At 38.1% G+C, this 21,525-nt stretch overlaps 1 protein-coding gene across 4 annotated transcripts in view; it reads left to right on the plus strand.

Annotated features, from left to right (window-relative positions):
• LOC104597372 (insulin-degrading enzyme-like 1, peroxisomal) overlaps positions 1 to 21,525 on the plus strand; it is a 128,400-nt gene that overhangs the window by 38,237 nt on the left and 68,638 nt on the right. For all 4 annotated transcript variants that reach the window (XM_010258842.3, XM_010258843.3, XM_010258845.3 and 1 more), the window contains exon 7: positions 13,709 to 13,760. In XM_010258842.3, coding sequence (XP_010257144.1) covers positions 13,709 to 13,760 — 52 coding nt within the window. The remainder of the gene's footprint in view (positions 1 to 13,708; positions 13,761 to 21,525) is intronic.

The raw sequence follows: 21,525 nt of genomic DNA on the forward strand, positions 1-21,525 counted from the left end.
CATATAGTCCACCCCATACATCTGTGAATAACCTTTAGTAACAAGTCTGACCTTTAAACGCTCCACACTACCATCTGGCAAGTATTTAATAGTATACACCCACTTACAACCCACAACATGCTTACTGGGAGGAAGAGTAGTGAGCTCCCACGTTTGAGTATGCTGAAGGGTAGAGAGTTCCTCCTCCATTGCTTGATGCCACCTAGGTGAGGTAAGAGCCTCCTAGACATTCTTAGGTATAGAAATAGGTGACAATAGTGAAACAAACTGGTGATGTGAAGCAGAAAGGTGAGAGACTGAAACAAAATTGGAAATGGGATGGAGGGTACAACTATGTTTACCTTTCCGTAAAGCAATGGGAAGATGAAGTCTTGAAGGTTCTAGGACAGGAGCAACAACAGGATCTGTAGACAAGGTAGAAGCTGGAGGAGGAGCTTGTGTCTGTCGATGAGTATACACGTGCTGGATCGGTGGTCGTTCAATAGGAATCTGCACTGGAGAAGGTGAAGGGACAAACCCAACTAGAACAATCGGAACGGGATCACGGACTGGAAGAGGAAGAGGAAGCAAAGGTGGAGATACTGATACTTCAGGTCCTGAGAAGAAAGGGACAAACTCAAAAAAGGTGACATCAGGACAGACATAGAACTTTCGAGTTGGGATTGTAACACTTATACCTTTTTTGGGTCCGAGAGTAGCCAAGAAGGACACAGTTAATAGAGTGTGCATCCAGCTTGTCTATCCCAGGACTCAGATTGTGAACAAAGCACACACAACCAAAGACCCGAGGTGTTAATGGAAAAGGAGACAAGGTGGGGAACAAAATAGAAAAGGGAGACTGACCATGAAGGATGAAGGAGGGCATCCGATTAATAAGGAAGCAAGCAGTAAGCACAACATTACTTCAAAATTGTTTAGGAACACTCATATGATGAAGAATAGATCGAGCAGTTTCAAGGAGATGACGGTTCTTTTGTTTAGCCACCCCATTTTGTTGAGGAGTGGATGCACATGAAGTTTGATGAATGGTGCCATGCTGTTCTAAATACTGTTGAAAGGAAGTAAGAAAGTATTCACGACCGTTATTTGAACGAAAAACTTTGATTGGAACACCAAATTGTGTACGTATTTCAGCATGGAAATTTTGAAAAATGGAAAATAGTTCACTCATTAAATAAATCCATGTCATCTTTGAACAATCATCAATAAAAGTGACAAAATACTTGTAACCATTATAAGACTCTATTTTAATCGGACCCCAAATATCTGAATGAACTAAAGCAAAAGGACTCAACATACGACTATCAACTCTCGGACTGAAGGGAACCCGATGGTGTTTCCCATACTGACATGACTCACATTGTAAAGACGACAAATGGCTCAAAGACGGAACTAGTATCTTGAGTGCCTTTAGAGATGGATGTCCCAGCCGACAATGCCATTGTAGAGGAGTGAGTGAAGTCGAAAGTGCAACTGACGATCCACTGTCAAGGTATTACAATCCACCGGCTTCATGCTCCCACCAATCTTCTTCCTCGTCTTGAGATCCTGAAAAACATAAAAGGAAGGGAAAAATGTAATAGAACAATTAAGGGTCTTAGTTAATTTATTGATTGACATAAGATTGAATGAAAATTTAGGTACATATAAAACAAATTAATAAGAAAGAGAAGCTGTGTCAACATTACCATCACCACAGATGGGAGAAGAGGAACTGTTGGCAAGGGTAACAATTTGAGATGTGGAAGTTTTAGAGAGGGAAGAGAACACACCTGGAGTCCCGGTCATGTGATCAGAGGCTCTAGAGTCAATAATCTAGGGAGAGGGTTTGGATGCCAGACAAGCAATACCTGAGTGAGCAAGGGTGGCAGTAGTATGTTGTGAAGTAGCCTGAAGGAACCTCTCATACTCATCACGCGGTACACTCATCATCTCCTTCCTAGAAATAGATGTAGATGTGGAAGATATGAGATGTAGCTATCGGTTATCACTGACATCAACCCCACCAACAACTGCATGATTTGCCCATGTAGAAGGTGGGCCGTGGAGATCATAACAAAAATTCACTGAATGTCCTTCCTTACCACAGTGGGTATAGTTCCTAGTAGAGGTACTTTTTCCTTTACCACGGCCTCCCCTTGAGTCTCGACCACCACCACGGCCAAATATGAAACCACCACGACCTCCTCGAGATCCATGTCCTCCCCCTCTATTACCACGTCCACCTCCTCTGGCTACCACAAATCCTGATCTGTCAGATGGTGTTTGTACTCTCTATAGAACCCAAGGAGATCCTGTGGAGCCTTGCAAATACTTCCTCAAGGGTAGGAAGAGTAGAGCTTCCCAAAATTTGGGCTCTAACTAGTTTGTACTCTGATTTCAGCCCCACTAAGAACCTAGTGACATCTAGTTGCTTCCTTTGTTGTTGCTGAACCTTAAGATCCGAAGTTAGGGGATGATAGACATTTAGTTCATTTTTGATGTTTTTCATGCTGGCATAGTATTCTTCTAGGGTTTTACTCCCTTGTTGCAGATCAAAATACTCCTGATAGAGCTAATATACCCTCGTAGTGTTATTCTGCCCAAAATAAAGCTTCTCGGTATGTTCCCATATGTCTTTGGCTGTATCTAAGAACATAAAATTGGCACTTATTTTAGGTTCCATACTATTCCATAACCATGTCATGATTTGGGCATCTTCCTGTTCCTAGTCATCAAACCCTAAAGAGTCAGCTGGTGGTTTATCTTCCTTCACATGCTTCACTTTCCTCTTTGCCTTGAGAAAAACTTTCACTAACTTGGCCCATGGTACATAGTTCTCACCATTAAGTTTAATTGAAGTCATCTGCACATCCAGATAGTCAGAGGGAATCACCACACTAGGTTTTTTATCACTACAACCATCTCCAGTTGCTGCCATGATGCTCTTCCAATGCTACTTCTAATCTGAATTCCCAGTTGCCAACTAAGTATTGCTGTCAGGAGTTTGATGTTCCAGACACTACAGCAGTCCCCAAACACAGATGAGAGGCTCACAACCAGTCACAATCAATCACCACTGTTCACAACTAGTCACAATCAATCAGTCCCCAAACACACAGATGTCCCAGACACTACAGTCGTCCCCAGACACAGTTGATAGGTACACAAACTTTTGTTCTTGTTCACACCACTACTGATTTCACAAAACCATGAATCACATTGACATTAATTTAGCAACTCACTAACCACATACAAGCCCTCTTGAAGCTGCTCAATAGAGATTGAGCATCACAAGCACCACCACACAACCATAGCTGTCACACATGGTACAGATCTGTCTGGCTTTTTCAGAGGGCACTGCAAGTCCAAAGAAAACATCAACTACTGCCACTGTAGTAACCTGTCATTCAATTCGGGTCACTTGTGACCAACAAAGGCTTCAAAACAATTACAGACCCACATAAAAGGGTCAAACATACCCTTACACCATTCGGCCACTGTAAACACAGCCTGTTCTTGGACCTTTTTCCAAGAACCAAGGCTACAAACAACCTAGTTCTCTAGGTTCTGATCAGTCCAAGCAGATTCTGAAGGCTTTCAACCCAGAAATACCAACAGCACAAAAAAAAGGTATCCAACCTCTGATGGAGAGCTTCACTCGACCATCCACTTCTGAAGGTTTTTCTTGAAAAACAGTCAAGTTCTGCGCAGAGGAAGGACTGAAGTGTTCTCAGACCTAGGTCGAATCCGTGTTCTCCATTTTCAGCCCAGAAAGAAGAAAAAAAATGAGGTCACGAACAGAGAGGAGCAGGGGAGGAGATTTAGAGAGCAACGTCTTGCTCTGATACCATGTTTGTCCTGTAGCTACAGTAGTTCGAACCAGGAGAAGAGCAGAAGAAGAAGAGAACAGTCGAACATAGTAGGCTAAACCCTACCGTTCGACCATAATATGGATTAGGGGTTTAATTAAGTACAAAGACTAAACTGGCCCCACTTAAGTATGGGACAGGAAGTCTAATTAGAACTGTCACATAAGCACATAACTTAAAGTGGCTGGAAAAGACTAATCTACCCCTCATTCGGCTAACTCTTAACAAAAAGTAATAATTAAATTCAAAACAGAAAAGAAAGAATACAATGAGAAAGATGATAAGGAATCACCCGAGAGGAAAAGACAGACACTAAGCACTCTAAACAACTACTAACACCAAAATAAAAAAACACACTCTAGACCTTAAAGAAACACCAACCAAAACAAAAGCAGCAAAAGCCACTATGCCCTGGACCAAAAGATTCCCGTACACCTTCAATTCAAAACTGGAAGCTGAAGAAAACAAGCCTCTCCTCAATCCTTCTCGAGACCTTCCTCTTGACCTTTGTCTTCTTCATTCCACTTCTCCCCCCTCCCCCGGTAATCACTTTCTTTAACTTCTCTTCTTTCCTCTTTCTCTCAAACTCCTTGAAGGCTTTCCTAGCTAATCCCTTCCCTCCCCAAAAGAACATTCCATGCTTCTTACCAACCTCTACATCCCTTTCAGCAATTTCCTCAATTGGCATGCCTCCTTTCCACCTTTTTTTTTAGAGATCGAATTCAACATTTCCATACAAGAGAATTACCTTGCGGCTTTAATCTCCTCACCCTGTTGAAAGCCACCCTCCTGAGTATCATGGCTGCCAATAATCCGAGATCCAGTCCCACCTTCGTCGTCTATAATCGGCCTAGCTTTCTTCACACCTTTTCTCTTATATACCTTCTTGAAGATTTTTGTAGGTCCTGCCCCCACCAAACTGAGTTTCAGCCAAGAGAAAACTTTGGTAACATGAATAATGTGGGGATTTCTTGAAGATCAAGGTTTCTTGGCAACCACTATCTCCCCAGCATCCAAGGACTTCCCAACTATCTTTCTTCTTCGGCCTAGGTCCACTCTTGACCTGCTTATCACCACCTCTTCAGAGTAAGAAAGATCAGCATTTGATCTCCTTGCCTGGTTGCAGTCCCTACAAACCACATTCTCAACCAGTCTCACTTCTTCTCCTTCCACCACTCTTTCTGCCTCACCCTCTTTAATCCAAGGTTTAAAATGTTGATGTCAATGGAAATGTCGCTTACCAAAATATAGGACATATGTTGGAAATGTCGGAAATGTCGTGGGGAAATATTGTAAAAATTAGAGACATTGTGGAAATATTATGAAATATGTGGAAATATGCAAAGATATTTTGTAAGATGATAAAAGAAGTATGAATACATATTTCTAGACTATTATCTTATTCCCAACCATTATATAATGCTAAGAAACTAAGATCAATAACAATTTAGTAAATGATGATTTACTGATTTATTATGCATTTTGATGTTTTTACAAGGTTATCTGATATTTTCTTTTCTTATTTTTAATTCTGATTTATTATAAATTCTAATGTATTTATTTCACACTAGTAAATAGAAATATATTTATTCTGATTTTTTAAATATTAAAGTTATAATACATTATGTTTTATTATAAATTTAATAAACTGATTCTCCTTTTTGTAGTATTAAGATTATGATAAATTCTGATTTCTTATATAACTTAATGAATTTATTATGATTTTTAGTACTAAATTTATAATAAATTATGATTTAGTATAAAATTTATTAAATTTATTCTGATTTTTTATATTAAATGAAGAATATAATTTATTATAAAATTTAATAAACATTTTCTGATTTTAATAAATATTTAAAAAAATACTAACTAGTTAATATTTTATTACTTGAAAAATATTTTATGTTTTATATTATAAAGTAATTAATTTATTCTTTTGTTTTTATATTTTGTTAATTCTTTTTTATAAGTATTTTGTTTGAAATATTAAATAGAAATTATTAATGGAAATATTATTAATGTACATTAGTCGACATCTTGTCGAAATTAGTTGACAACCTGTCGACATTAGTCTACATCCTGTTGACATAATAGGAAAAACTGCATCTGTTTTGGTTATTTGGACCGATTTGGTCGACATTTCTGAAATATAGGAAATGTCGACCGAAATAATGTAATTTTTATATTACCATCCATTTTCATGTCGGTGAGCCTCGACATCGACATATGTTGGGCAACATTAGCGACATTTGAAACCATGCTTTAATCCTCGTTGCACCTTCCTCCTCTTCCCTCAAACCAATCTCCACTTCCTCACAGCCTTCCCCTACGGCCTTACCGAACTGCTCACTAGAGTTACAGTCACCTTCTTGAACAGAAATGACTTCAGACCCCTTGTCTTCCTCTACTTTTGAGGCTACCACCAAGTCATCCACCATAGGATTGTAGCAAACCAAGGCACAACCATCATCAGAGTCAATTCGTAAAGCCTCTTCTTTATCATTTGCCTTATCTTTGTTTGGATCAGTCTTCTTCCCAATTGAAATAGACTTGAAAATCTCCTAAACGCATCTTTCTTTATTGACTTCTTGCTTGTTGCTCGATTTTCTTCACCTCAGCTTCCTTTGCTTTTGACATTTGAAGTTATAAGTATTTTCTGTTAGCCTTTAAGAATGAAGCTCTAAATCGGTTTTTGAAATTCTTTATTATTAAATTCAAGGCATGGGCCCCTTTTGAAACTTCGGTCCCCTTACCCTCCCAAGCCACCTCTTCTTTATCTAGCATTGGAAACAGATGCAAATCAGTCCTCAAATATTAGGTGTAAATTTGAAGATTAGAAGAAAGGAAGAAGAGAAGTAAGAAGAGAAGTAAGAGCAGCAATACAAGAGAAGAAGATGGCGAAAAGAGAAGGACGGAGAAAAAGTATTCGAGTTATCTCCCCTTTCTCCTCTAACCCTTTTTTATTAAGAATTAAAAATTAGAGTGATGACAAGTATGCCCTTAATTGGGTGGCCAGGTAGGCAGTAACATAAAGAGATTAAACAGAAAGAAATAATAGGCCCATTAGCCAACAATAAAATAAAAGATATTACAAAAGAAGATGCTAGGGCCCATTTGGCCTAGTCTCTTTACACACCCCCTCAAGCTGAGCATAGATGTCAATTTATATAGTGTGTCATTTTCCCTCTTGGAACTCCCTTGGTCAAGATATCAGCCAGTTGCTCTTCTGATGTGATGAATGGCAAACAAACTTTCCCTGAGGAAACTCTTTCCCTTATAAAATGTTTATCAACCTCAATGTGCTTAATTCTATCATGTTGAACATGATTATGTGCAACGTTGATAGCTGCTTGGTTGTCACAATAGAGTATCATTGGCTTCTCGTAGTCAACCCCCAATTCTTCTAAAAGGGATCGTAGCCACAATAAATCTGACACACCATGTGCCATTGCCCTATATTCTGCTTCAACTGAGGATCTAGCAACTACAGACTGTTTCTTACTCCTCCATGACACAATGTTCCCTGCAACCAGAGCACAATAACCTAAGGTGGATCTCCTATCATCAATACATCCTGCCCAATCGGCATCAGTGAAAGCTTCCAGCTTCATGTGTCCATGTTTAGCAAATAGAATACCTTTCCCTGGTGTACCTTTCAAGTAACACAGAACCCTTACTGCAGCAGCTAAATGAGTATCTCTGGGAGAATGCATAAATTGACTAGTAACACTTACTGCATAGGAAATATCTGGCCGAGTCATGCAAAGATATAACAACTTCCCAAGTAGTCTCTGAAACACCCCCTTATCAGATAAAAGCTCACCATCTGTAGTAGAAAGCTTATGATTAGGATCAATAGGAGTGGAGATTGGTTTAGCTCCAAGTTTACCAGTCTCTGCAAGGAGGTTAAGGACATATTTACACTGAGAAATGAAGATACCATCTTTCGATCTAGCAACTTCAATGCCCAAAAAATACCGAAGATCTCCCAAATCCTTGATCTCAAATTCAGAGTTGAGAAATCCTTTTAGTTTATTGACCTCTTGAGTGTCATTACCCGTTTTATTGTGGAGTGTAGGAACAAGAACTTTGATGAATAACCCCAAAAGTTTCAAGATAGGTGGAGAGAGTTCTCTCAAAATACTCCATAGCATTATCAGAACGGAATATTTTGATACGAGTGTTAAATTGGGTGAGGATGAGTTCATGAAATTTTTGCACAATAGTTGGTACTTCATCCCTGGATTTCATGAGATAAATCCAAGTGTAACGCGAATAGTCATCAATAAAAAGGATAAATTACCTGTAACCCCCCATAGTTGGCAAATGATATGGCCCCCACATGTCAGAGTGAACAATATGGAAAGGAGAAAGTGATCTTTTATTGCTTACTAAATAGGAATGTCTACAATGCTTTGCCAGTTCACACGACTTACAATGAAGACTCGATAAAGACACTCCCTTAAACATATTTGGAAACAAATGACTAAAAGCAGAAAATGACAAATGACCAAATCAAAAGTGACATAACAAAATTTTGTTAACAGACTCTGACAAAACTGACTCTAAGGCAACTCCATGAGGTGGGTCCCAAACCTCGATCCGGTGTGTCCAGCAAGTATATCCCGTTTGCCTCATGGCCACTCCCAATCATCCTCTGAGACTGCAGGTCCTGAAAAACACAATGAGTGGGAAAGAAGGTTATGCTGCAATTCATGGATTTAGTTAAGCTGCTAACAGATAAAAGGTTTGTATTAAGTTTAGAGACATGAAGGACAGATGATAAATAAAGGGTGTCAGAGGTCTTTATATCTTCTTTACCAGAGACAGGAGCAAGAGACCCATCAGCAAGGGATATTTTCTCTTTGCTAGAGAGAAGGTGGTATGAGCAGAAAAGATTAGATAGGCTGGTCATATGGTCTGATGCACCGGAATCAATAATCCAAGGGATTTTATGATTACTTGAAACTGAAGCATGATTTGCAAAAGCACGAATACCTGAGTGAGCAAATGCTGATGAAGATGATGTGTTGTTGGAAGGGTTAGCTGAAGAAACCGTAGCTTCCAAGTGATTTAGGAGCCTCCCATACTTTTCAAAATCTGCCTTCATTGCTGCCAACTGCTCAATGGTTGATTTCTCTTCACTCTCCTTATTTCCCCCTTCAGGTACTGTAGCAACATTAGCTGTCTTAGGTTTTCCTACCTGACTGCCCTTCTTAGAGCCGTTGTTATTCTTAAACCTATCAGGGAGAAGCTCAGGATGAAGCTTCCAGCAAGTGTCCTTTGTATGCCTCTGTTTCTTACAATATTCACATATCTGCTTCTTTTTCTCAATAGGGCCCTTTGGCTTCATTCTAGCATGTGCAAAATGTTCTGTAGGTGGACCCTGCAACTGAACCTGCCATCTACTGTCCTCACTATTTATCATAGCATATGCCTGTGAAAGAGTAACCTCATCTCTGGCCAAGATATTTTGCCTAATGATGTCAAACTCAGGGTTGAGTCCAATGAGAAATTCAAACACCCTATTTCTCTCCACCAACTTTCTATACATTTCAGCATCATTCTTACTCTCCCATACAACTGTCTCCATAACATCAATTTCTTGCCATAGGGATTTCTGTATAGAGTAGTAGATTGCTACACTCTTCTCCCCCTGTCTTAGGTTCTTCACATCACTTTTCAACTTATATACTCTGGCTACATTCAATTTCTGTGAATAGGTCTCAATAACACTGTCCCATATCTCCTTAGCCGAAGACATCCAGAGATTGTGCTGACTTATACGAGGTTGCATAGAATTGACCAACCATCCTATGACAGTATAGTTCTTTTGTATCCATTTTTCAAATTCAGGGTCTGTCTCTTCGGGTTTCACTTTACTACTTGTGAGATACCCGAGTTTTCCTCTACTACAGACATAAATTCTTATAGACTGTGCCCAAGCAAGATAATTTGTCCCATCTAGCTTGATTGTGGTTACACCAGTCAAAACGGAATCTACCGAGCCAAGGTCTGAAACCGGCACTTGCTTGAACTCACTTCCGTATGTCTTCATCAATCAAACGAAAATAAAAAAAACCAGAAATTTTGTCTATATAAACTTACTCGAAGTCAAACCAGAACTCAGATGCTTGAAAACTAGGGTTTTACTCCGTCTAGCTGTTGGGGAGGAAGAGAGAAGATGCAGCCGCTCCTACCAGACCTTCCCAATCTCTTCCAAACCTGAACCGCCCTCCTTTAGGAGTCACAAGACACCTCCCAAGCACAAAGCGCCACACCCAAGCTTCACCTTTACCCGGTACCTTCGAAAATCTCTAATCGGCTAGGGTTTTGGGCAGCAACAGAACAGCACCGTTTCTTGGCAATATCCAACCAGATTTAAACTCTCCAAACCCTCTACCAACTAGGCCAGAGATCCTCTGTACTATAGAGAACCTATCTCTCCATACACTCTCTTAATCTAAGGGTGTATGGGAAAAGAAGAAAGAGAAAAAGGAAGAAATAGACCTGCTCTGATACCAAGATGCAAATTAGTCCTCAAATATTAGGTGTAAATTTGAAGATTAGAAGAAAGGAAGAAGAGAAGTAAGAGCAGCAATACAAGAGAAGAAGATGGCGAAAAGAGAAGGAAGGAGAAGAAGTAGTCGAATTATCTCCCCTTTCTCCTCTAACCCTTTTTTATTAAGAATTAAAAATTAGAGTGATGACAAATATGCCCTTAAGTGGGCGGCCAGGTAGGCAGTAACATAAAGAGATTAAACAGAAAAAAATAACAGGCCCATTAAGAGTGGCCCATTAGCCAACAATAAAATAAAAGATATTACAAAAGAAGATGCTAGGTCCCATTCGGCCCAGTCTCTTTACAGAAACTTCCTGAATCTTTACCTTGCCCCACCCTCTCCTTATTCTGGCCCTCCACGTGTCCCCTCATTAAAATCTCCACCAACAGCCTCCTTCCTCATCGAAAGAGGCTCCCACTTCATTACGTTTCTCAGTCCAATTCAGATGGGCCCCACCATTCAGTCCACCTCTTGAAATCTTCCTGGAGTCATTATTATTAGAACCTATCAAGCCCGGACTGGCATTCTCTATAATTCTGACGATGCCCTTGTCTTCAACCTCGGGCCCTCTTTCGAGCAGTCTGTTCATCTTCCCACCATTTGCAGCTTTTGTCTGAGGGTTCATGCTCAGTTCCTCCCAGTTTGAACCTAGATTTTCAAACCATCTCATTGGGTATGAGCCTTTAACTCCAAGTCTTAAATCATAGCATTCTCCAGCATAGCGAAGGACAAGAGAAGATGGGACCATATGAATCTTGTTGACTTCAACTAGGATATGAGCAGCAGCAACACTCCTCCGGTTAATCGTTTGAGAATCCACAAATATGAATCTCCTGCAAACATCCCCCACTGCTTTAAAAGTTTGGAAACATCAAGCATGTAAGGGAATTCCAAAAATGTTTATCCAGATCAAACTTATAGGACCCAAATCTCTGATTTCACCAACCAAGGGATTCCATCACCCAATTCTAAGTTCCGGAGATTGAACCTGGTTATGTTCCTTCCTCAAAATATCACCTTCCTCTGCTTAACTATTGAACATGAAAAGAAAAAGCCGACATTCAACTTCCTGACCTGGATCGGCTTCCTTGGATGCCAAGTAGAATTAGCCCAGTCACCAATACTCTCTTTGTCTGGATAAGAATTCACAAAATGCCTAACCAAATTCCTATTCAAGACCCTGAGTCTATCGTGAATATATCCTTCCGGATTCACAACCACTTCAGAGACCATGGCTTCTAATCATGACAACCAATTTTGGTTCAAGTGTCAGAGTTGAAACATGTTCAGGGGGAGACTAGGTTATATCAGGCTCAAAGGGCATCCCCTTGATCAATTTCTCTGCTTTGTCAAGCTAACCTGCTCTGCCAAATATCTCCACCCTGCATGTGTAATACAGAATCTTTACCTCTACTCCCTCATGCAGTTGGCTGATTTAAGACTGCATGAATCAGCCTTAAGGAAGCCTAATTTGGTTCTGATACCAAGTAGATATCAGTAGAAAAATAAAAAATATAGAAAGAAGAGGAAGAGAGGAAGAGTTTCGAGAGAGAAGAGAAGAAGAAGAGAAAGAATGAAGAAAGGAAGAGAAGGCAGTAATGCTGGATGCCCTCTTCCATTAGTATTTTACACTTTGAGTAAAAAAACATGTACAAAGACAAATATGCCCTTAATAGGACGGCTGATGCAAACAACTTACATGAAACAGAAAACCACTACTCTATCAACTTCTAAATAATGGGCTATGGTCCCATCTAACTAAACAAACAATAAATAAAAACAAGCTAATAACTGTAAAATCCTCAACAGGAATAAATTGTAATAGTAAATTTCCTTGAGGAGAGTTAAGAAAGTTTACCTCTCCTCTTCTTGTAATTCTTTTTTAAAAAATCTAATGAAATTCTGTTATTGGTAAAAAAAAAATAAAGAAATCTTTTCAGTCCTATCTCTTCTTGTTTCTGGTTCTTCCTGTTTTTGGGATGGATCTCCAAGACTACTACTTGGGCAGCAACCCAGCACCAAAAACTCCAGCAACCAGGACTCAAGGATGTGATCAACCAGCCCTTTTTAATTCGTTATGTAGTCAGCTGGTCCGAAGACTGCATAAGAATAACTCATAAGAATAAGAAAAAGAAAGGTCTGTGGTGGGTAATAGAAGAGAGAAGAAGAGAATACAAGAGGTCTGGAGAAGACAACCCTTTTTAATGGCACAATCGAGGCTCTGAGGATGGCTAACTTACACGCTATTTCAGGGAAGGCAGAGTTATCTTCTTTTTTGGATGTGATTTTTTAAGGGTCCTTGAATATGTGGATATGTCATCTGGAGGTTTTGAAGCATGATCAGATCTGTAGTAAGTCTCTCGTAGTTCATGCCACTAAAATATTTTCAAGACTGAAAGAAGGTCTAGTTGGGACAGGTCCCACGAACAAGTTCTGGAGAGTCTACAGGAAAAGAGGATCAAAGGCCAAAGCTTTGAATAAGACTGCTGAGGGGAGAGGTTTTGGGGGGTTCAGGATTCAGTTGGCAGAGTCCCAGATGTTGGTTTCTTAAGAAGAAAGTTCCTTACTAATTTCAGTGCCAGAGAAGAAGGTGGCTGTGGTGGTGAGAAGGGAGATGGTGAGGAGATTTTACTTAGCAAGGTGGAGAAGAAAGGAGTGGAGATTGAGAGTTTTGGCTGAGAGGAATGTAAAGGAGGGAAAGAGTTTAGGCCTGTTTTTTTGGGGCAGAGAGGACTTTGCAAGAAGAGAATTTGAAGCTTTTGAAAAAGGCAGGAAGGAAGAAAGATTAAAGAGTAACTCAGCAGGGGTAGGGGTAGAGGCATGAAATGAGGAAGAAGATGGTTGGGAAGAGTTTTTTGAAGGAGAAGACTAATGAAGTGTTCAGAAGGGGAGGGTTGTTTCTGTTTCTTCTTGTATATTTTTCTTTAGTTTAGTTTGTTTTGTGGTTTGGTTGAGTGCTGCCTTATCACCCTGTAGCTGGTCTTTTTAATAATTTTTTCTTTTATTATTCAAAAAAAGAAATTGTACAGGAAGACCCTTGTAGTTTTGTTATACTAATTAATACAAATATACTTCACCTTTCAAAAAAATAAAAAATTTATTGATTTTAGTAAAAGAATGAAGAAAATTTTCCTTCTTGACATTGACATATGACATGCACATAATGCATTGGAACCCATATCATAGGGCTTTCCCTGCCCTTTTTTTGACCCCTTTAGTGCATATATCTGTATATATACATATATATTTCATGGGCTAATTTTATTTTTTGCTCCATTGATTTATTTTTTATAGCTTCAGAAACATCTATGCACAGAAGCTCACCCATACCATAAATTCAGTACAGGTGTGCAAAAATTTGTCTTCAACACAATCAATCTATTCTTCTGGGATAAATAATCTGTACTGATTTCTTGCTTCAGTATTTGTTTCATTATGATTAATGAGTATGTGTGAATGGTGAAATGAGTGGTACTCTTCTAGTAATTAATGAAATGATACTTCAGCTGGAAAATATAGGAAAAAACTAGAAATGAAAATATGAACTAATGTTGTTATAGGTTTGTTGTCCCAAAGTTGTTTCATGCCTTATCCGAACTATATGGGGTCGGCTACATGAATCTTGTTTTTCCAATCCATTCTATTTAAAGCCATATTCACTGTTAAATGATTAGTGCTTAAATCATTTCTTACTATTTCTTTCCATGCCCTTTTCCCGAGCACTTCTAGCCCGTTCAATGTGTAATAAATCATTTCTTCTAACTGGTGCAGTTGATGGTCTTCCATACACGTGCCGAAACCTTCTTTGTCTACTCTCCCTCATTTTATCACCTATTAGAGATGCTTAGGTTCCTATGCATAACTTCATTCCTAGTCCTATCCTTTGTAGTTTTTCCACAGATCAATCTTAGCATTTGCATTTCTGCCACATTCATTTTCTAGATATGTTGTTTCTTGATAGCTCAATACTTTGCTCCATACAACATAACTGGCTTTCACAACTGTTTTATAGATTTTTCCTTTTAATCTAAGTGGAATTCGCTTTCACATAAAAGTCTAGATGCACCCCTCCATTTTGCCCATCTTGTTCTAATTCTTTGGGTGACATCCTCCTCAATCTCTCCCTTGTTATGAATTATTGAACCAAGGTACCGGAAATGGTCACATTGAGTTATCTCTTCTCCAATTCTATGTGTATCTTGATTTACACTCCTATTGTTACTATTTTTTATTAGTAACATAACTAATTTATTAAATTAATAAAAGCAAGGCAATACAAGGAATAGAAAAGGGAGAGATAATCTTTGTTTTAGTCATATTATTACTAAATTTATATGTCATATACTCAGTCATTACTAAATAAATAAAAGTAAGGAAGTACAAGACAGTACGAGGAATAGAAAAGAGAGAGATTAACTCTAAATATATTTAGTCAATTCAGCAATGATTAGTGCAAATAGATAAGGGCTAAGTGCTGAACCTTACTAAAGACCCATAGTAATTGTAATATTTGAAGCATCTCCCACTAGTATTGTAATATTGGTTGTTGCCCCCTCATACATATCCTTAATTAGGTCTATATACCTGTTTTGAGCCCCTTTCTTTTCAAAGACCCAACATATTATTTTTCTAAGAATTTTATCATTTGCCTTTTCTATAACAATGAATACCATATGAAGATCTTTTTTCTTCATTCTAAATTTTTCTATAAATCATTGCATAATAAATATAGGTTCTGTGGTTGATCTGCCTAGCATAAAGCCAAATTGGTTCTCAGAAACACTTGCTTCAAGTTGTAATCTTTGCTCAATAATTCTCTTCCAAAGTTTCATATTGTGGTTCATGAGTTTAATCCCCTGTTAGTTATTACAACTTTGTATATCCCCTTTGTTCTTAAATATAGGCATCATACTATTGTTTCTCCAATCATTAGGCATTTTCTTTTCTTTCACTATCTTATCGAAAGGTTTGGTTAGCAATAACAAGCTTACCTCTCCCATACCTTTCAATACCTTTATTGGAATCCCATCAAATCCTAATGCCTTTCTTTTCTTCACCTTATTTAGTGCCTCTTTTACTTTAGTAGGTCTAACTCTACGAATGCACACATTATTTTTAACACTATTAGTATTGCTAGATTCTCCTCCATTAGTATCCTCTCCCTATTGTTCATTAAATAATTTTTTGAAGTAGTTTTTCCATCTTAGCTTGATTTCCTCATCTTTTGTTAAGACTCTTTGATCTTCCTCTTTATTGCACCTAACATTGGTTATATCTCTGCTTTTCCTTTCTATCTCATCTTTTGCTATATAAATTAATGTTTAATTTATGATAAAGTTCATCATATGCCCTATATTTAGCTTCATTCACTTTTTAACTTCATTTCTTTTGGTTTTATGTTTTGTTTTGCAGTTTTCTGCACTAGTGTCTTACATTCTTAGTAACATGCTCAATTGCTCATGTTCATTTGATTATGTTTTGAACCTCTTCATTCAACTACCAAGTTTTTTAGTACTTTCCCATTTTCCTTTAGATTCTCCTAGGAAATCCTTTTCTACTTTTTTTTATGTTGTTTTCCATTTCAAGCCACACATCATTAGTCTTTTCATCGAAATTCCGTTTTCCTTCTACTATCAACTTGTTTTTAAACTGAGTTAAATTTTCTCCTTTTATGTTTTCTCATCTAATTCTTGGATGCCTATTTTCTTCCCTATTTCTCTTCAATTTCCTAATGCGTACATCTACAACCACTAGTCTATTTGTGTTCTTAGCTTTCTCCTGGAGTAGCTTTGCAATCTTTATATATCATTTGTTCAATTCTCCTCATAAGGAAAAAAATCTATTTGACTTATGTTTGACCCACTTTTAAATGTTATCAAGTGTTCATCTTTCATTTGGTAAAAGGTGTTTAAAATTGCTGTGTCATAAGCTTTTAGAAAGTCTAATATTGTACCTCTTGATTTATTTCTTTCCCCAAAACCAAATCCTCCATGCACCATATCATATCCTACACTTCTTTTCTCTACATGCCCATTTGAGTCTCCTATAAAAATCTTTTCTTTGTTTGGAATTTCTTGGATTAATCCTTCTAAGTTTTCCCAAAATTGTCTCTTAATGTTTTCTTCTAAACCCACTTGAGGTGCATAAGCACTAATTATGTTAATGATTTCCTCACCTAAAACAAGTCTGATTAAATTATTTTGTCCCCAATTCTTTTAACATATACCACTTCATTTTTTTGAATCCTTATCTACTATTATCACTATACCATTTCTGATATTTACCTCTCTCGTATACCATACTTTGTTTCTATCAAATTGTTTATCTCTTTTACCCTTCCATTTAGTTTCTTGTAGGCATGTAATATTAACTCTTCTCCTCTTTATAGTGTCTACTAATTCCATAGTTTTTGTTGTCAATGTTTCTACATTCCAAGTGGTTCAACGAAGTCGTGTTTCTTGGACTAGCTTCTTTACCCACCTTTGTCCAGAAGGATGTGAGAACTCTTGTCTATTTGACACCACAACTGACGTTGCCATGGTAGGTCATTTGCAGGGACCATCCTAGTAAACCTTTGCCCTTTTAACACTACACTCGGGTTAGGGTGCAACATGTCATTTATGGAGAATTCCCTAGTATGAGCATTGGAAAGACAAATTAGGAGCCATATCATGAGAGTTTGGCAAAAGTTTTGGTGCCGGATGCCAAGCTGACACAACCCTCCTTTGTTCGGGTTTGAGACCGGCAGTGTAAGACAAGCTCAAACTGTCGGAGTTCTGTCTTAAAGTTGATTAAGTCATAGAAATGAGGTAGAGTTGCAACATATAACTGCTATGTGGTTAAGCATGGAGCATTTCTTCATTATCTATATTCTTTTGAATCATTATTCTATTATCTTTGATTAAAATATTTTATTTATTTCAAGGACATGCTTGATATGTTAGATAAATGAACATAGGTACTTGAGAAGTTTACAGATGAGATCAGCTCCCAACAAAATGAAAAATTACTCCTGTACATTTTGATCAGACCTGAAAATGATAGGGAAGGCAAGGCACAACCTAGAAAATATTCAGAATTAAGGAGAAAAAGAAGGGAAGATGAAAGAAAGAGAAGAGAACTTGGAGAAGAATGAGGATCAAAGCAGAGGAGATCACGATAAACTGATCTCCAACTGCCACCCTTTTTTTGTTAATATTATAAAGGAAGTTAAAATTACACTAGTGCTCTTAAGTGAAAGGAAATAAAAAGAGGGAAAACAGTTACAACCACCACTTAGTTATAAAGAAAATAAAAAGACTCTAATACTAACCCTCCTCAAGTTGGAGCATATATATATCATAAAACTCCAACTTGCTACATATATGATCCATCTGAGCATGGGTTAGACCTTCAGTAAAGAGGTTGGCTAGCTGATCTTCTAACTTCACATATGGGGTAATAATTTCTCTACTTGTGACCTTCTCCTTGAAAAGTGACATTCCACCTCTATATGTTTAGTTCTTTCATAAAATACTGGGTTAGAGGAAATGCGATTTGTTGCTTGATTATCACAAAATATTCTCATAGGAATTGAAGCCTTCCTACCATTTTGCTATAATAGCCGTTTTAGCCAAACCAACACACAAGTTGTATCTGCCATGGCTTTGTATTTAACTTCTGCGTGCTGCTCTTGGCAACTACAGTCTACTTTTTTGCTTTTCCATGTAACCACATTTCCTTCAAGAAATGTACAATAGCCTGCTGTGGACTTCTTGTCAGTAGTGGATCTTACTTAATCTACATCTGTGTATCCCTCCCAAGATAGCTCTCCCTTTTCTTATGCAACAACCCTTTGCATTGATTTGTCCTTGGACTTTGCATAAACTAACTTAATATTCCCACAGTAAAGGAGATGTTTGGCCTTGTGATGGTGAGATAAATGAGCTTCCCCACTAGTTTTCTATATCTTCGAGGGTTATCTAGGAACTCCCCCTTACTATCAGATATCTTGACATTTGGATCAATAGGAGTGTCCACTGATTTTGCTCCTAGTAATCCCATTTCTTCTTGTTGAGTTTTGGGCTGATATAACTTGTTTTTATTTATATGACATAGTTAGGGAGTTATTGGGCCTTAGGCCCATTAGTTTATGTTTTAAGTTAAGAGTGCTTTTTTAAGTTGTCACAAGTAGCCGACTTACTAAGGGCATACTTTTCTTTGTACTCTCTTTTATTTATGAGTATATAATCTAATGAAAGGAGCGGCCCGACCCAATTCTGAGCTTCTCCCATTCTCTTCTATCTCTCCTCTCTCTTTCTTAGATGAAACCTTTTCTTCTTTTTCTTTTCTTCTTTCTTTTATAGTTTTTATATCAAAACAGGTTGTCCAAACTTTTCTACTCTTCTAAAAGTTTTCTATGTGAGAGAGAGTCCCCACTTCGACATTGCTACCACAATGCCTAGAAAATACCTCAAATGTTCCAAGTCCTTAGTCTGAAATTCTTGTTGCAAGAAGTATTTCAACTCCTTGATTCCCTTTGTATTACTTCCTATAATAATAATAATATCATTAATATACATAGCAAAGATAATTTTACCAAAAGGAGAATCTCTACTAAACACTGATTGATCAATACAACACTACTGCAGTCTAAATTGTTGTATCATACTACCAAAATGACCAAACCATGCTTGTAGTGATTGTTTCAACCCATAGATTTCCTTCTTTAATCTACACACATTCCCAACCTTTCCTTGAGCAACATACCCAGGAGGTTGCTCCATATATACTTCTTTTATAAGATCACCATAGAGGAAGGCATTCTTGACATCCAACTGAAATAATTGCCAATCATAGTAGGCAGCTAAGGACATAATAACACATATAGAGATTAGAGACCATCTTGGCAACAGGAGAGAAGGTGTCAATGTAGTCAATGCCAAAAGTCCGCGTATAACCTTTAGAAACTAGCATGCTTTATTTCCTATCCACACTATCATTAGCCAATGCTTAATTGTGTAAATCCAGTGACAACCTACCACCTTATTTCCTGGAGGGAGAGAAATGAGATCCAAAGTATTATTAGCTTCAAGAACACTAAATTCCTAATCCATTGCCTTCTTCCAATCTGGTAAGACAAGAGCTTCCTAAACAGCCCTAGGAACAAAGTTAAGAGAAGCAAGAGACAAACTTTCAATAGGAAGGAGATAGATGAGCAATGGTGGTGCATTAGAAGTTGGAGCAAGAGTATACTTTGCGAATTGGCGGTTGTTTAGGAGCCTCAACTTTGGTAGCCAGTAGGGAAATCTCGATAGTAGGAATGGGAAGAGGAAGAGGAAGAGGAGATGATATCCATACCCTTGAGGAGTATGAAAAGCTTTGTCTATCTTCTTGTTCTTTCAATAATACCATTACTTATGAAAAGTCGGGTATAACTTGTTTGGCATCTTTTTCTAAAGCTCGGGCTATAGATTTTAGAGCCTAAAACCACCTGGAAGCGAATTAATAGGGGGTGGTCCTTTCAAGAAAATTATGAAAGCCAAGAAGCAGAAAATGCATTGTTACAATTAAGCTGGGGTTTTAAGGGGTTTCTTGTTGGGGTTTGGATTGGAGTTGGGTGTCTCTTTTGTTAGGTAGAGGTTAGGGTTGGAAGTGATCTTTGTTTCATGGTTGTGGTTTGCTGGGGCTCATTTTCTGAATGGGCCATCTTCTTTCTTTTTGTCATTAGTTTGAAGGCTCTTTGGCTGGAATTGGTTTTGGATTTCTGGGGGTTGTTTTTGGTTTTGGTTTAGAAAGTTTCATGTTGGGAGACTTGGTTGGGTTTTGGTGACTTGCATTTTTGTGGGTGCCTTCTCACCTTTTAATGCAATCCTTGTTCTGGAGGTGAAGGTTTCTTGGATCACAAGGGAAGCTAACAGCTTGGCAGATAATTTAGCAATGCAAGGGGTGTGGAGGGAACAAGTGTTCTGGTCTTAATTGTAAACAAAGCAAATTGATGTTCAATAGGTAAAGATAGGACTCCTTATCTCTACAAGAGGACTTGTCTACACTTAGACCTTCATCTTATTATAGTAATAAAATTTTGTTTCTTGTTGATCATAAAAAAGAAAAAGTACAAGTTTGAGCTCTAGGAATTCTAGAAATACCCTATGCACCCACCACCCAAAGTAAACCAGAAATAACCCCAACTAAAGACAATTATACATGGAAGGACTGTGTAATCTGAAGAGCTATACTCGAAGTAGCAAAGAAGAGAAGAGAACCACAAAACTAAAGAGAATGTCGAACTGTACTAGCCAGTCGACCAGTCCTTTATTTATAGATGAATATAGTACAAGGTACAAGAAATTACTGGGATGCCCCTGATTAGTGATGGGACACCTAGATGACTTAAATCATTAAACAGGATTTGGCCCATTAACACAGGCCCAGTTACAAGATAAGTTAAACATAAGAATGGGCTAATAAGAACTCTTATCAGCCGAACATTACTCTAACATTCTAACACTCCCCCTCAAGCTAAGCATGGATATCAATCATGTTTAGCTTGCCAAGTATGTCCCTGAACTTCGTTGATGCCAGCCCTTTAGTTAATACATCTGCAATCTGCATCTCTAATGGAGTATAAGGCACGGAGTTCTCCTGAAATAATTCTCTCTCTGACAAAGTGTCAATCAATTTCAATATGTTTTGTCCTGTCATGCTGCACAAGATTGTTGGCAATGTTGATAGCAGCTTTATTATCACAATACAGCTTGAGAGGACCCTTAGTCTTGATACCAAGCTCATTAAGGAGAGTCTTGAGCCATAAGAGTTCAGCAACCCCGTGTGCCATAGCCCGGTATTCTGTTTCTGCACTTGATCTAGCCACAACATTTTGCTTCTTACTGCGCCATGTGACTAGGTTTCCTCCCAAGAATGTACAGTAACCTGAGGTTGATTTTCTGTCTCCAACAGACCCAGCCCAATCAGCATCAGTGTAGGCTTCAATTTCAAGTCTGTTGTTTTTTCTGAATAGAATTCGTTTCCCTGGGCAAGTCTTCAAGTATCTGAGGATTCTTTCCACTGCTCTCATATGAGGGGTCTTTGGCGAGTGCATGAATTGACTGACAACATGCACTGCATAGGCA

This window comes from Nelumbo nucifera, chromosome 7 (assembly GCF_055504915.1).
Source record: "Nelumbo nucifera cultivar China Antique chromosome 7, China Antique-T2T, whole genome shotgun sequence".
In the NCBI taxonomy this organism is placed as follows: domain Eukaryota; kingdom Viridiplantae; phylum Streptophyta; class Magnoliopsida; order Proteales; family Nelumbonaceae; genus Nelumbo; species Nelumbo nucifera.